The following is a 15484-nucleotide window of genomic DNA, read 5'->3' on the forward strand; positions in this document are numbered from 1 at the left end:
GGAAACCCAGCACCCTGGCAAGGGGGGGGGAACGGGGGGGCACATACACAAAGCACCCAACTCTCCCTTCACGCCACGCAGGGTATAAAACCTCCCGGGGGTCCGCGTCCTGCCCGCAGCTCCCTGCCTGCAGCCCAAGGGGGGGTAAGTAGGGGAGTGGCAGCACCCACCCCACCCCGGCCACCGTTTACCCCCGCAGGATGAGAGTGGCTCTGGGGACCCCCTGATGTCCCCTCATCCCCGCTCCCTCTGTGACTCACCCGCAGCGGTGTCACCGAAGGTCTTTGCTCCCCCCCCTCCCCGCCCCAAAACCCAGAGTCCCCAGGGAGCAGCCGGGCAGCCCCCATTCCCCCAAGGAGTGGAGCTGAGACCTTGCAGACTCATTGCACCCCTGGGCTGGGGAAGGGGAGAGGGTTCCCATCTCCTGATGCACCCTGGGGGTGTCCCCCCCAACCTCTGACCCCCTCTTGGCTCCTCTCCCTGCAGCCTCTGGCCACCGCCATGGCCACGGGCGAGCTGACAGAGCTGGAACTGGCCATCGAGAAGATCGTCACCACCTTCTTCACCTACGCAGGGAAGGAGGGCAGGAAGGGCACACTGACCACCAGTGAGTTCAAGGAACTGGTCCAGCTCCAGCTGCCCAACCTGATGAAGGTGAGGAGTGGGGGAGGTGGCTGGACCCTGGGGTTGGCCCCCGAGTTTTGGGGGACGGCTCTTGATACCCTGGGGTCTGCAAGCAAGAGCAAGCAGCAGCTCCTGCTTCCCCGCTCCCTCCTCCAGCCTCATCCTGCTGGCTGGGAACTGGGACATGGCTGAGCCTTCCCTGTCCTCCCTGCAGGATGTCCCCTCCCTGGAGGAGAAGATGAAGGAGCTGGATGTGAACAACGACGAGGAGCTGAGGTTCGGGGAGTACTGGCGGCTGATCGGGGAACTGGCCAAGGCCATGAGGAGGGAGAGAACAGGGAAGAAGTGATGGGGCTGGGGAGGACTCAGCCCACGCAGAACCAATAAAAGGTTTTCCTTGAGCCTCAGCATCACCGCAGTTCTAAGTGGAAGGGGGGGGTGCTGTGTGTCCCAGTTTGGGCAGCCCCATGGGCATCTCCCCAGGGACCAGCCCAGCCTCATGGGGAGTGGGTTGGGGCTCACTGGGTCCTGGGGTGGCTGCTGTGGGGAAGTGGTGCCGGATGAGGCCATTCCCAAATGGCTCTTGCGTTGATCTGGCTTGCGAGGTGCCACCTGGAGCCCCACAAACTCCTTCCTGCGCCCCACAAACGCCTTCCTGTGCCCCACAGACGCCTTCCTGCTGGGTCGTGGGGTGGATAAGAGCAACCCCAATGGGTGGCAAAGATGTGGTTGGGCCCGGGGTGGGGCTCAGGAGCATCTCAGGCAGAGATGCTGTGGTAGCTGTGGTAGCCACTGCCTCTAGGGACCAATGCCCCATCCTCTCTGGGGTTTTGAGTGGCACTGGATGGACGTGTCCACTGGCACAGTGTGTCCCCAGCTCAGCACTCCTAACTGAGCTCCTACTCCCAGCATAAAGCATAAAGCAAATTCTGGAGCTGCTGGGAAATGGTGAAATCCCTGCCATGGGGTGAGCCATGAGTGGGGCCTACAGGAAAGCTGGGGAGAGACTTCGGACAGGGGTCTGGAGGGATGGGATGAGGGGGAAGGGTTTCCAGCTGCAAGAGGGGAGATGGAGAGGAGATGGGAGGGAGAAATTCTTCGGGGTGAGGGTGCTGAGCCCCAGGTTGCCCCCCCAGAAGCTGTGGCTGCCCCATCCCTGGCAGTGTTGAAGGTTGGATGGGGTTTGGAGCACCCTGGGCTGGTGGGAGGGGTCCCTGCCCAGGCCAAACCAAGGCTCCCTGCTCACCTTGGTCTCACCCCTAAGACCTGGTGGGCACATCTCAGGGTCCAGCTACCATCCCTCTTTGGAGATTCCTGGCCCATCCCGTGTTTTGCAACTCATCCCTCCCCTTCCCTACCTCTGGGATGATAAAACGATGAGGATGTGTTGGGTGGGCTGGAGGGACCCCCTGGCCAGCCTGGCAGTGTCAGGCCAGGTTGGATGGGGCTTGGAGCAACCTGGGCTGGTGGAACTTGTCCCTGCCCAGGGACAGGGAGCAGGGGGTTGAGTCCAGATGGTCTTTCAAGGTCCCTTTCACCACTCCATGATTCTATGATCAATATCCCCGAGCCAACCAGGGCCCCGGTGCCCGTGTGACTGTTCCCACGCGGTGCTTCCCGGTTGTGCCACGGCTGGGCTGGCTGGCTGAGGAGCCATCAGTGTGTCCTGGCAGGAGGCGTTTCCCAGCCCCACGCTGGCCCTGGGCCAAGCTCCGAAATGAGACGCCTTGCACCACACCGCAGCTGCCGGCGCGCTGGGAGCTCCCACTCACACCTCCCCGCCGTATAAAACCCCGGCGCGCCGCAGCCCGCGCACACCCGGGAGAGCCCGTGGAGCAGGTAAGTGGCCCATCTGCCCATCCGGGGCTGCAGGGGGGGAGGAGGGGGTCTGCACCCAGGGGTCCCATCACCCCTCCTCACCCCCCCCGTTCCCCCCTTCCTGCTCCCACGCTCGGCTCTGCCATGACTTGCTGGGATGCTCTTGCTCTGGGACGTGTCCCGGCAGCTCACCGCATCCCGGAGCTTCTTCCTTGCTTTGCTTTGGGTCCCGGCATTGAAAGAGGGGAAATTCCCTACTGAGCCAAGAGCTGAGCTCAGATTTCTTCCCCCTGTCAGCTCCTCAAGACCCCACTGGAGAGGACGGCTCCACCACTGCTGCCACCGAGGACTCCATCCCAGCCAGGAGCAGCATGGGCCAATGCAACTGCCGCAAGAAGCGCAAGGTCCATGAGCCATGCAGAACCAACCCCCCACTGGGGTGTGGGGAGCAGGGGTGAACCCCACAGGGTCTCATCCCTCCGAGCGACAGCCCTGGAGGATGGGGTGACTCAGGGCAGCCCCATCCCGGAGCAGGAGCAGGAGCTGGGGTGGGGTTGTTTTGGGGTTCGGTGACACTGCCTCAGCACTGGGCAGGGGGACCCCGGTGCTGCACACCAGGAGTCACTTGAAAGCTGGGGGAACCAGGACAGCTTTCTCCAGCTCAACTTTTGGAGCTCCTGACAACTTCTCCAAGGATGCCCGATGGCAGAAAGTCTCCTGTTTTCCTTGGCTTTCAACTCTGGGCTGGGGGGGGGGTGTGTTGTTCACCCCACCCCTTCTTTGCACCTGCGGAGGATTTGGCTGAGTCGGGGCTGAAGATTGCCGTGTTCTCCCTCATGGGCATCGTGTCCTGCTGTGGTTTTGTGGCATTTCACGGGGAAACCACAGCTGCCAGTGATTCACCATCGTTTCCCTTCCAAGGCAGCTTTGCTTAATTCACCTGGGGAGCTGGGGAAGGGGAGTCTGGACCCTCCCCCCTTCTCCCCCATCAACCAAACCCCATCCCAGTGGGCACCTGAGTTGTCCTGGCCACTGACTCATGCCACCATCCCTGCCGCTTGTGCAAAGGAGAGGAGGAAGAACCAGTTGGGACGGCGGCCACGGCCCCCGCGCCCCGTGGGTGTAGCGCCCGGAGACGCCGGGGTGGCTGAGCCGCGCTGGCCCCGGGCAGGGAGAAGTCCGGGCAAGCAGAGATTGGGGGGTGACATGGCTGTGGGGAGGGGTGACACGGTGAGGTGGAGGAGGGCATGGCAGCTGGAGGGGGTGTGGGAACTGTGCCGAGCTTGTATGGAACATCTGGATGGGGGGATCTGACATCTGGATGGGGGGGTCTCGCGTTTCTATGGTGGGGTCTGACATCTGGATGATGGGGTCTCGTGGCTGGATGGTGGAGTCTGAGGTCTGCGTGGAGAGGTCTCACATCTCTGTGGGGGTCTCACATCTGTGTGGAGAGGGATCGTGTTGATAAGGAGGTTTATCACTTCCTTGAGGAGAGCTTGATCATCCACAGGGAGCACATCAGGGGGTGGCCCATCTACTCAGGGCTTGTCCTGTCTATCCAGGGGATGTCCCATCCATCCAGGGAGGTGTCCCATCCTTCAGAGAGATGACCCACCCATTCATGGAGGTGTCCCACCTGTGCTAACCCTCTCTCTCCCCCATGCAGGACTGCCAGGAGCTCACTGATGTGGAACGAGCCATCGAGACCGTCATCAACCAATTCCACTGCTATGCAGTGAAGGGACAGAAGGAGTATCTGACACCCAACGAGATGCAGGAGCTGGTGGTGCAGAAGCTGCCCCACCTGGGCAAGGTGAGGACAGAGCCTGGCGGTGGGCAGGGGTGGGCACAGACCACCCATGGGACCTGGCAGCTTCATCACCCCGATGCTTTTTTGCCTCTCCCCGGTGCAGTGCGTTGGACCACTGGAAGAGAAGATCGAATGCATGGGAGATCCTGATGAGGCCAAGTTGGAGTTTGGAGAATACTGGGACATGATGGGGGACGCGGCCAAGGGCTGCAGGAGAAAGTAGAGGGTGGCAGGGGATGGGAAGGTGCCCGAGGCCTCAGGCTCTGCCCCCTGAAGCTTCAGGGGGGGCTGATGGTCCCGGTGGGATGCGCCTGGGAAAAACCGCAGCGTGGCTCCTGCCGGGGCTGTCTCCTCCTCGTGTCCCCAGCCAGGGTGGAGGAATCCCCCTCCCTGGCTCCAGCCCTCTCCTCTCCATTCTCCTGCCCCTCAGGAATCCTTCCTTCCCATCCCCAGCTCTGTACCACGGCGAGAGGGAGGTGGCAAGGGGGTTCCTGACCCTGGCTCCGCAGCCGCCTTGCTCCGTCCTTTGCTCCAGAGCCTTCCTTCCCCCCCCCCCCCCCCAAGCCTTTTCCCAACTCCAGCCCCCAAACCCCTCTGGTTGCAAGTCCCCCAGCCCCTGAGCATCGCAACGAGAGGGATTCAGTTCCTTCCCCCTCACACCCCCCCAAAAAAAACCCCTCGGATGCGCAGGCTCGTCCCTGCCCCCCCCCCGGAGCCCCTTTGCCACTGCTCTGCCTCACGCTTTGGGGACATCCAAAGCTTTGAGGTGGCCCTTGGTGGCCCGGGCCATGCTCTCTGCTCATCCCCCAGTGCAGTGACCATGAGGCCCTATGCCTGGCCAGGTTTTGGGGTGCACTGCAGGGTCCCCCCACCAGCCCCTCTCCAGGGATGCTGTTCCCTGGCCAGCAGCTGGGCTGGGGGCTGGTGGGTGGTGGGCTGGGATCAGCTTGTGCCACTTGTAACCGTTTTTGTATAAATTAATAAAGGAACAAAAACTGGAAAAAAAACCCCAAACCGACCCCCAACCAAACCCAGCTGGGATGGGGTGGGGTGAGCTCCTTCCTCCTTGGGGGGAAGCAGGGAGCAGGGAGGGATGGGGCCGTAGCACCCAAAGCTCTGATCAGCAGGGGGTGAGGGTGCAGGGTGTGTTGGGGCTGTGCACTGGGTGCCAGGGATGTGCAGGGTGCTGGGGATGTTCATGGGGTGCCAGGGGTGTGCAGGGTGCTGCAGTGTGCAGGGTGTTGGGGGTGTGCAGGGTGCTGGGGGTGTTCATGGGGTGCCAGGGGTGTGCAGGGTGCTGCAGTGTGCAAGGTTCTGGGGGTGTTCATGGGGTGCTGGGGTTATGCAGGGTGCTGGAGGGGTTTGGAGGGTGCTGAGGGTGTGCATGGAGTGCTGCAGTGTGCAGTGTCAGGGGTGTGCAGGGTGCTGTGGGGTGCAGGGTGCCGTGGGAAGTGCAGGGTGCAGTGGGGATACAGGGTTCTGGGGGGGGTGCAGGGTGCAGTGGGGGTGCAGGGCTCTGGGGGGGGTGCAGGGTGCAGGGGGGTGCAGGGTGCTGTCCCCGTGCCCAGTCCCTGGGGTGGCTCATGCCCAGCCACCCCCATGGCAGGGCCCCCACCCCAGGCACCTTGAGGACTTCAGGCTGGAGGCATCCCCAGGATCAGAGGAGACCCCAAAATCCAGAGCTTGGAGCCCCTCAGGGAGCTGCCTGGTGGGCAGCGGGGTCCAGATCCCTCCCCTCCCCCCCATGTTAGGAAAATGTGGGATTTCTGTTTAATTACAGGAAATTAGAAAGCAGTTGATGCCACAATGGGGCTACTGGCCAGGCTGGGGCAACGAGCCCAGGCTCCCAATGGGCTGGAGAGGGTGCAGAGCACCCCCTGAGCCCCACAATCCCACCTTTCCTCTGCCAGCTTGGCCATTCCCACCCAGCTCCGTGTCCTGGAGGAGCCCATGGGCAGCTCCAGATGGAGGTCTTGTCCCAGATGGAGAGCTTTTTGGAGGTCTCCAAAAACAAAAAAAAAAAAAAAAAAGGTGGTGGCACCTCAGCAGCACCTTCTGAAGCTGAGTGCTGGGGCAATAAATAAATAAATAGATGAAAAAAAAACCCAAACAACAACAACAAATCAACCCAGACCCCAGAGAAATGTGATGAAACCTGAGGTCAGGAGAGGGTGGAAGGTTCTCCCTGGGTTGGTGGCCACCACAGCCATGGTGGCTCGGCCACAGGCCACCATCTGTCTCCTCTCACCTTGGGCTGGATTTCACAACGTGAATGACTATTTATTGTTCCTGCCTTGGAAATAAATACATGGAAATTAAGCTGAAAGGTGTGGCGTGCATTTAATTAGAGACAGGAAATGTGTCAAATGGTTGGGGTGATGAAGCGAAGGGGGGGAAAAAAGGGGTTGGGGCTCCAGGTTCCTCTTCCCAACACCAAACTGGGAATGTGCTCTGGGAGTGGGGACTCCTGGGTCTTGTTTTGTGAATGGGAGGATGAGGATTCCTCTGGTGTGAAGCAGCTTGGAGAAGGGGCTGTTGGATCTGGAAAGTCCAGTTGTTGGTGCCCCTTGATGGGTCATGGCACTGTGTTGGTGGAACCCCCCCCTAAATTAATTTCTCCATTCTGTGTGGCTCCAGGGTCACCCCAAAGCCAAAGCTCAGCCTCACCTCTCTGCAAAAAGGTCCCACCATGAAGCCAAACTTCTTTTCCCTCTTCAGACCTTGAGCTGGTGGATATGGTATCATATCCAACCTCCTGGGGCTGATCAAAATAGCTGGGAACTGTTTTGGGCTGGATGGGGTTGGGACACGGCTGCTCTCAGCACACACCCTGGATACCTCGTAAAATAAAAAAAAAAAAAAAAAGAAAAAACAAACCCACCATAAAATAAAGGCCTGGATGTGGTTGTGACATCTGCCAGGGCCAGGAGAGTAATGACAGGCCATGATTCAGAGGTGAGGTGTTTGCCTGCAGGGTCGGGGAGGGATTCCCACCCTCTTGAGATGTTGCATCAACGACACTGGAGCATCTTGGTTGAGAATGGGTTTGGGTTTGCTTCCTCCCAACCGAGATTAGGAAGGAGCCAATGGGAAGCTGGGATGACACATGGTTGGGGTTTTTTTTTCTTCTTCTTTTTTTTTTTTTTTTTTTTTTTTTCCAGGGATGGGTGTCCCAAAGGTCCCTCTGAGCAGGTGGCTGCTGCCTGTGATATGTCACCTCCTATTTTGCATCCTGAAATATGTGGCTCCCAAGAACGCCCGGATATAATCTCGGCATCGAATCTCTGCACCATGGCTCTGCTGGACATGGAGGGGTACAATTTGCTGTCACCATTAATGACAGATGTGACTTTACCAGCACAGCTCCTAGCTGGGAAGAGCCTTATCTTAGTCCTGGTCCATCTAGAGATGGCCAAGTGATAGAGATGGCCCAGCTCCAAGCTGGTTCCTGTCCTTCCAGATCCCCAGACACCCACGCCAGCCCCTTCCACCCTTGAGAAAAAGTGCTTTTGGTACAAATAAACCATGTCCCCCACCCTGCTGGTCTCGTGGGGAGGTTTGGTGCAGGGTGGGCAGTGGGGACGTGCCAGGGGACACAGGGGTCACAGGCTGGGTGACAGTGGCTTCACCATCCCTGAGACCATGCTGGAGTTGTTCCATGCCCACTCGACCACCAACTGCTGGAAGCCCACCACCCCTCCTGAACAGTGGGGACACTGAGATGGTCCCCAACCCCCTGCCACCACCCCACAGCCAAGCGTGGAGCAGCCCCCTGCAGGGTGCTGGAGCCTGCCCACGGGTCCCAGCTCGCACCGACCCGTCCTGGTGTTGCAATCCCAGGGCTCCATTTCCCAGGTGAGCCCCATCCTGGGAACGCCCTGGGAACGTCAAGGAGGGGCGGGAGCCTCTTTAAAAACCCGGCCTAGCTGGATGCTATGGGTGCAAGGTCAGGAGAGAGCGGGAGGAATCGGGCCCCACGGCTCCGGCTGCGGAATCGGTGCCAGACACAGCAGGACCCCCCGACAGAGCCAGGTGAGGCTCCGGGGAGAGGTGGAAAAAGCAGGGTGGGGGTGAATATTCCACCAGGAGCAGCCCTGGCACAGGTTGGGTGGGGGGAAATCCCCTGAGCTCTTCGGCAGCACCGCGTGAGTGTGGGGTGGAGGGGAGCAGGGGTGGGGGATCCAGGATGGGGTTGGGGCAGCATCCATCGACCTCCACGGTCCCTGGGGACCAGATGGGGTTGCCAATGGGGGCTGGCCCTTGGCAAAGGGACATTTGCCCCCCCTGTCCCCACAGCGGTGTAGAGGCAGAGGCACCAGGGCTGTGCCTGGGTGGGCATCCCAGCTCTGGGTGCTGGTGGTAGCGGGAGGAAGAAGAGGTGGGACCCATCCTGCCTGGCCCACCCTGCTGCTATTCACCATGGTGACAATGTCCCCTTGCCCAAGGCTGTCTCCGGGGGCAGGTGGCAGGGACAGGATGATGGCAATGGCACGGCCACCACTGGATCAGTGCCGTGAGTCAGCAGTGAAGCAGCAGCCACGATGCCCCAGGAATGGGCTGGGTGCTGGGGGCAGGGGGGACCGGTGACACCAGCCTGGGGTCTGCATGGTGGGACCCTGGTGGCTGTTTGTGTCCTGGTACTGCTGCTGACCTTTTGGTGGCAATTATTGGCCTAGGATGAAGAAGGGATGGAGTTGAGGCTGTGCTGAGAGCACCAAAAGCCATCCTGGTCCCCAGAGTCCTGTAAACAGGGGACAGTCCCCAGTCCCAGGATGGGCTGACCCGGGGCTGTGGCACCTTGTCCCTCAGGGATGGATGGGGACAAGGATGGTTGGGAAGTCACGCAGCCGTGCCAAGGAACACAGGGATGAGTGTGGAGAGCCTGGGGCTGAGCCTGGTGTCTCTTGTCACCACCTCTATGTCCCGACGTCCCGGGCCCGGGGCTGAATTGGGGAGGATCAGTGCAAAGAGGGAGGGGACCTGTGGCATGTCTGGAGCACCAGACGGGTCCTGCCAGCTCCTGGGGAGCAGCTGGGCTGCAGACACCCCTGGATGATATCCCCAGAGCAGGGGACAGGGCTGAGCCACCCCTCTGGGCCACCCCACCTTGACTCCCTCTAAGACCCACTCCACCACTGCTGCCTCCAGGGTTGGGGTTGCACCTTGGGTTGGTGTAAATCAGCAAAACGATGGGGACCACCACTACCCTGCCACTGCTGAGGCAGGAAAGGGCCACGGCCGGACAAGGTGACGCCGTTTCCTGCATCCTGCCCGGGATGCGGATGCCTGACCCCGTGTGACGGGAACCACCCCGTTGGGTCCATCCATAAGAAGGAGCTTCCCGACTTTGGGAACGGGAAGACAGAAAGGAGACCTCGGACACCAAACGGGCCGGATCGGACCCCGGGGTATTGGGGGGGAGATGGACTCCCTGGCTCAGGCTCATGGGGGGCTCAGGCAGATCCAGACGTGTCCCACTGGGGTGTTCCCGGAGCTGTGAAGCAAGAGGAGGGTTGGCTGGAAATTCCTGCCCCGGTCTCACCGCCACCGCGCGCCTCCCAACCCCATTCCTCCCTAATGAGCCCTGGGAACCGTCGGCCCCGGCCCTGGCGCTGCGGAGCCCTGAGGCCCCAGCACCATAATTATCCACCCCGTCCCACGCGTGGGGGTGGGCACCCCGGGGGGGCAGGTGGGGCGGGTGGCGTGGGGAGGGTGGCAGGGAGGAGTTTTGGGGTGATCCTTGCATGGGGAAGGACGGGAGGGAGGGGAATGAGTGCCCACACCTTGGCACCAATGGAGTTTTTTGCCTGCCTGGGGGGGGGCGTTTGGTGACCTTGGGGCTGGTGGCACTGGAGACCCCCGTGACAACTTTGGGTGGTGGCACCATGACCTTTGGTGGCACCATGAGCTTTGGTGGCAGGTGGTAGGGAGGACTGTGGGGACACAAGGACCCCATGCCCCATGATGGCTTTTTGGGGGCTGGTGGGGAACCCAGGGCTGGTGGCACTGGAGACTCCCATGAACAACATGAATGATGGCCCCATGACCTTTGGTGACACTGTGAGCTTTGGTGCCACTGTGACCTTTGGTGACACCGTGACCTTCGGTGACACTGTGAGCTTTGGGGACACCATGAGCTTTGGTGGCACTGTGAGCTTTTGTGACACTGTGACCTTTGGTGACACCATGACTTTTGGTGGCATCGTGAGCTTTGGTGGCACCATGATTTTTGGTGACACCATCAGCACATTGCTTGCCCTTCCACCCTGCTCCCTCCAGCATGGGCAAGGGGAAGGCCCCCACTTCCTGACCCCTTGTCCCCACAGGGAAATGCAGGCAGGGATGCAAGAATGCACGGAGCTGGAATGGGCCGTCCAGGTCCTGGTGAACAACTTTGACAAATACTCGAGCCGCCGGTGCTGCTGCAAGAAGCCGCGGCGCATCAGCAAGAAGGAATTCCGCAAGATGCTGAGCTGCGAGCTCAACCACATGCTGACGGTGAGGCCGGGGCCAGGGGATCTCCGAGCACCTCCAGGGATCTCCAAGCAGCTCCTTCTGCTTCCCCAGGTTCCCCTACCCCCCCCCCCCCCAAACTGACCCTCAACCTGTTCTCTCCCCCAGGACACTGGGAACCGCCGCGCCGCTGACAAACTCATCTGTGACCTGGATGAGAACAAGGACGGGCGCATCAGCTTCGAGGAGTACTGGACCTTGATAGGTGGCATTGCCAGCCCCATTGCCCAGATCATCCGCCAGCAGGAGATGAGCGTCAAGCTCACCAAGTAGCCCGTGGCTACCACACCGGACCCACCCCGGGCTCCCCTCCCCAGGTCCCTACTTCTCCACTGCTCCCCACTTCTCCCCTCTTCCCCGCCCTGAGCCCAAACTCCTCCTGGGAGCACCTTGTTCTCCCTCAGGGGCACTCAAGTACCTCCCCAGGGCACCTTGGTGTCCTCCTTGATCACCCTGATTTCTCCCCAGGACACCCTGGTCTCTCTTGGGGGCACCTTGGTCTCCTTGAAGTCACCCTCATCTCCCCCCCAGGACACACGGATCTCCCTGGGGGCACCCTGGTCTCTCCTCCAGGCACTCCTGGGTCACCCGGGTCTCCTCCTAGGTCCCCTGGGTCTCCTCCTGGGTCACCCAGGTTTCCTCCTAGGTCACCCCAATCTCCTCCCAGGTCACCCCAATCTCCCTCCCAGGACACCCTGGTCTATCCCTGGCTTTGCCAACTGAGCCATTCTGGGGTGCAACCCTGGCTGAAGACCCTGAGGTGGGAGCTGGGGGGGGGGAAGTGTGAGGCCATCCCAGCCCCAGGGGGAGGGGGGTCCCCTCCTTGCCCCCCATCCTTGAGCAAGCCCAGCCCTGACTGGGCAAGAAGCAAAGGGAGAGGTTTCCCCTCATCTAGGACACGAATTCTGCCCGCTCTTGGCCTTCAAGGGCAGAAACTCCACCCCCGCCCCCTCTTCCCCCCTCCCTTGTGTCAACTTGGAGCTCCCCCCCTCCAATTTGGGGGTTTTCGGGGGGGGGAGGAAAAGGGTTTTATCTCCCCCCTGCCCCCAAAAAACCCCAACAACTGGTGAAGGGTGGGTGCTGCCGGGTGCTCCGCTGTGTCGGGCTCGGGGGGTGGCACAGGGCTGGCGATGCCACCGGGGTTATTTATTGGAGCAATAAAATTCGGAGGAGCAGAGGGTGCTGCTGAGGTTCTGCCTTCCCGGGGGACACGGGGGGCGGGGTGAGGGATGGAGGATTCCCTCTTCGGATCACCCACACAGGGTGCCCTGGGCTGGTGATAACCTTGGTCCTGGTGAGAGCACCAACCCGGTGACACCACCCCCCTGATGACACCACCCTGGTGACACCACCACCATCTTGTCTGAGCTTACTGGGGCTCCTGGAGCCACCACGAGGTGTCAGCAGACACCGTGGCCTCCCGGCGCCCCGATGTCCCCGCAGCACCCCAAGCCACTGCCTGGGGCACAGGGTGAGGCTCTTGCTGTCCCACATCTCAGGGGACCCTCTCCAGGTCCCGAGCACCCTGGGACGAGCACCCCACACCCGTGTGGCCCTGACACCCCCAACCCCGAGGGACCCCAATTCCCACCCGGCTCCCCCGGGACTGGGAAGGGGGGGGGCACTGGGATGCCCGGGGCCGGATGTGTTCGGTGGGGAGTGGGGGGGCTGCACCCCAGCCCATGGCACCCTGGGACCCCCATGGCAATGTCAACACCTTGTACCTGGGACCCCCATCCCCACCCTGCCAGGACCCTCCCTGCTGCAGGAGCATCGCTGGTTCCTCCCTGTCCCCCTGCCTCCCCCCCCCCAGCTCTCCCCCTGCCCTTCCCCCCTGTCTGTCCCTCTGCCTGTCCCCCTGCCTGTCCCCCCCTGGCCATCCCCCTGCTTGTCCCCCCTGCCCATCTCCCCTTGCCCTGGGGGTCCCGGGCAAACTGGGGGGGGGGGGACGGGGGATGGGGGCAGAGCTGGGGCTGAGTCAGGGGGGAGGAATCCCTGTGGGGTGTGGGCAGCGCTGGTGACTCAGCCCCACTGCGTGTGGGGTGAGGAGGGCTGGGCCTGGCCCTGCTCCCATGGGGTCCCCTTAGGATCTGGGATAAGGTCCTGGGATGTCACCAAAAGGGACCCTTCAGGGTAAGGGGCAACCAGCCCCCACCATCTCATTTCTGGATGCAGAAGCTCATGAAAACAGCTCAGGATGTGTCTGTGTGCCCCAACTTGCACCCCCTGTGCACCTTCCCGCCCCCCTGCACCCCAGCACCCAGCTAGGGGTTGGAGCAGTCTCAGCCCCCATGTCCATCCTGGGCACCTTATATCCCCTCCAGGAGCTGCTTGGAGGAATACGGGGGGGGGGAGAACCCTGGGGGGGAGGCATGGGAGGGATGAATGAGTGTTGTGCAAGCATCTGTGGGAAGGGGGGGGGGGTCTGTGCATCCACGCTCAGCAGATGCACCCTTGGGTGCTCCTGGGAAGCCCTGGAGCACTTTGGGTGGCACCAGATGGCAGGCAGGGAGGGGGACAGGATGGGGCTGCCAGGCTCTGCACCTAGCCCTGCTTTAGGGAGCTCAAAGTCACATTCCTGCACCCATGTCCCCACTGGGATCAGCTCTGGGCACCCTGGGCCAGTTGGCAACCCAGCTTTGGGGCGCATCAGCCACCGGGCTCCCCTGGGGCATGTGGTTTGCACCATTTCAGAAAATAATCCCCCAAATGTCCCCTCTGTCACCTCTCATCACCACAGCTCTGGGCAGAGGGCTCCAAAACAGGATTCCAGGGTGTGTGTGTGTGTGGGGGAGTGGGGGGAGTGTTTCATGAGAGTAGAGTTGTCCCCCAGTCTCCCCAGTAGGGTGGGCACCTCCTCCCAGCAGCACTCCTCCCGTTAATGGGATCACACAGCTTGTTAGGCAAAAATGAGGTGCAGGTGAAACCGAAAAGCCCAGAGGGGATGGAGCTGAGCTATAAATGTCCCCCAGGACCCAGCCCCAGCACACCAGCTCCTCTCTGCTGCTCCATTGGTGCCAACCCCAGGTGAGTCTCCCCTCCCCTTCCCCCCTCCAGCAGCTCTGCACCCCAAAACTGCTCCCCAAGAGGCTCTGGGGCATCATAGGGTGATTGTGGGTAAGGTGGAAGGGTCATCCCTCCCCGTAGCTTTCCTTGACCCCATCCCTGGTGTTGTGTCCTCCAGGCTGGCCATGGCATGTCCCCTGGAGCAGGCGTTGACTGTGATGGTCTCCACCTTCCACAAGTACTCGGGGAAGGAAGGGGACAAGTACAAGCTGAGCAAGATGGAGTTCAAGGAGCTGCTGAGCAAGGAGCTGCCTGTCTTTGGGAGTGTAAGTGGCCAGGGGGACAAGACCCCTCGTGTCTTTCAGGACAATAAGTGGCCTTGATGTCCCCTCACGTCTTTGGGGCTGTAAATGGTCATGGGGACACTTCCCTGGTGTCCTTCAGGAGGGGAGGTGGCTATGACTCTTTGGGATGTGTCCCAAAGAGGTGCACAGGAGCAGTAGAATGGCCTCAGGGCTTTCTCTGGTGGACACTGGGTGACCTGTGGTGATCTCTGCATTCCTCTAAAGCCACCGAGTCCTTGAGTTCCAGTGCCACCCCTGGGGACAAGGAAGGACAAGGCCAGGAGGAACCTGAGTGTGCTCAGACCCAGAGGAAACTTGGCTTTCTAAGGCCCACAGAAATATTTTGATATGCACTGGAAATTATGCTCAGATTTCAACTTTTTTACTCTTTTAAATATTTTTTTTGGTTTGTTTTACCCCCCACTTCCCTTTCTGGCTTCCCTTTCTGGTTTAAATCTGGGGAGGAGAAATTCTCGAGCCAAACCTTTTTTTGATGACTCAGAGATGTATTTGCTGTAGCTGTGCCAGCACACCCCACATCACGGGGCAACCACCTCCTCGCCAAGGCCAGGAGCAAACTCCCCAGCAAGACAGAGGGGGATGGGGAACCTCAGCCCTTCTCCAAACACCTCCCTCACCCCTTCCCCTCAAACCCCTTGACCCTCGCCGTGCTCTCCCCCCCAAAAAAACCCTTCTCCCCCCCAATTTTTCAGAAACAAATGGATGAGGGGGAGTTCAAGAGGCTGATGAACGACTTGGACCACAACAAGGACAGCGAGGTGGACTTCAAGGAGTACGTTTGCTTCCTGGCCTGCATCACCATGGGCTTCAATGAGTTCTTCAAGGATGCCCCAGCCAAGCAGCCCCGCAGGATGTGATTCCCCCCCCCCCCTTCTCACTGCCCACGGGGCTTTCAATAAAAAGCTTTTCCCAAATTTGGGTGTGCAAACCCCCCCTGTTTATGCTCTGGTGGTTGGAGGGTGACTCAACATCTTCGTGGGATTTTCCACGCTGCGGCTCAGCCCCGGGAAGGCTTTTTTTTTTTTTTTTTTTTTTTAATTATTTTTTTTTTTTTTTTTTTGGAAAAGCCTGAGCAAAACAACTCAGAGACGCCTCCAAGAAATGTGCTTGGACATTTCCCCCCACCCCCAACCCATCCCTGCTGGCTCCGGGAGAAGTTCAGAGCTCAAAACATCTGAGTTTTCCAGAGCTCAGGAAAACTCAGGGTTTTGGGGAGGGAAGGGTGGTCTTGCAAGGTCCATGCAAAGCACCAAAGGCAGAGCATGACCTCAGCCCTGCAGCAGGAGAAGAACCTTGGGGTGGGGATGAGCCTTGGAGCTGCCTTGGAGAAGGTCAAGGAAGAAGAAGG

At 60.5% G+C, this 15484-nt stretch overlaps 4 protein-coding genes across 5 annotated transcripts; all 4 read left to right on the forward strand.

The window, feature by feature from the left end:
- The first annotated feature begins 20 nt into the window (after positions 1-20).
- On the forward strand, positions 21-1025 carry S100A13 (S100 calcium binding protein A13). Its single transcript, XM_008502570.2, has 3 exons — positions 21-144; positions 487-654; positions 839-1025. Exons 2-3 carry the CDS (start codon positions 502-504, stop codon positions 971-973), a joined length of 288 nt encoding a protein of 95 aa, XP_008500792.1. The 5' UTR covers positions 21-144; positions 487-501; the 3' UTR covers positions 974-1025.
- A 1192-nt stretch (positions 1026-2217) lies between these two features.
- S100A14 (S100 calcium binding protein A14) lies at positions 2218-4475 on the forward strand. Its single transcript, XM_030465228.1, has 4 exons — positions 2218-2463; positions 2740-2846; positions 4109-4255; positions 4356-4475. The coding sequence occupies exons 2-4, from the start codon at positions 2814-2816 to the stop codon at positions 4473-4475; spliced, it is 300 nt and encodes a 99-aa protein (XP_030321088.1). The 5' UTR covers positions 2218-2463; positions 2740-2813.
- Positions 4476-8229: 3754 nt separating this feature from the next.
- Positions 8230-11663, forward strand: S100A16 (S100 calcium binding protein A16). Of its 2 annotated transcripts, none has more exons than XM_030465104.1 (3): positions 8230-8284; positions 10579-10750; positions 10874-11663. In XM_030465104.1, exons 2-3 carry the CDS (start codon positions 10583-10585, stop codon positions 11036-11038), a joined length of 333 nt encoding a protein of 110 aa, XP_030320964.1. In that variant the 5' UTR covers positions 8230-8284; positions 10579-10582; the 3' UTR covers positions 11039-11663. The 2 variants fall into 2 exon arrangements, with proteins under 2 accessions (XP_030320964.1, XP_008500790.1); XM_008502568.2 differs by lacking the exon at positions 8230-8284 and adding an exon at positions 9547-9660.
- Positions 11664-13956: 2293 nt separating this feature from the next.
- On the forward strand, positions 13957-14993 carry LOC103536425 (protein S100-A4). Its single transcript, XM_008502588.2, has 2 exons — positions 13957-14097; positions 14829-14993. The coding sequence occupies exons 1-2, from the start codon at positions 13957-13959 to the stop codon at positions 14991-14993; spliced, it is 306 nt and encodes a 101-aa protein (XP_008500810.2).
- Positions 14994-15484: the final 491 nt, after the last annotated feature.

Source organism: Calypte anna, chromosome 25 (genome assembly GCF_003957555.1).
Source record: "Calypte anna isolate BGI_N300 chromosome 25, bCalAnn1_v1.p, whole genome shotgun sequence".
Lineage (NCBI taxonomy): Eukaryota > Metazoa > Chordata > Aves > Apodiformes > Trochilidae > Calypte > Calypte anna.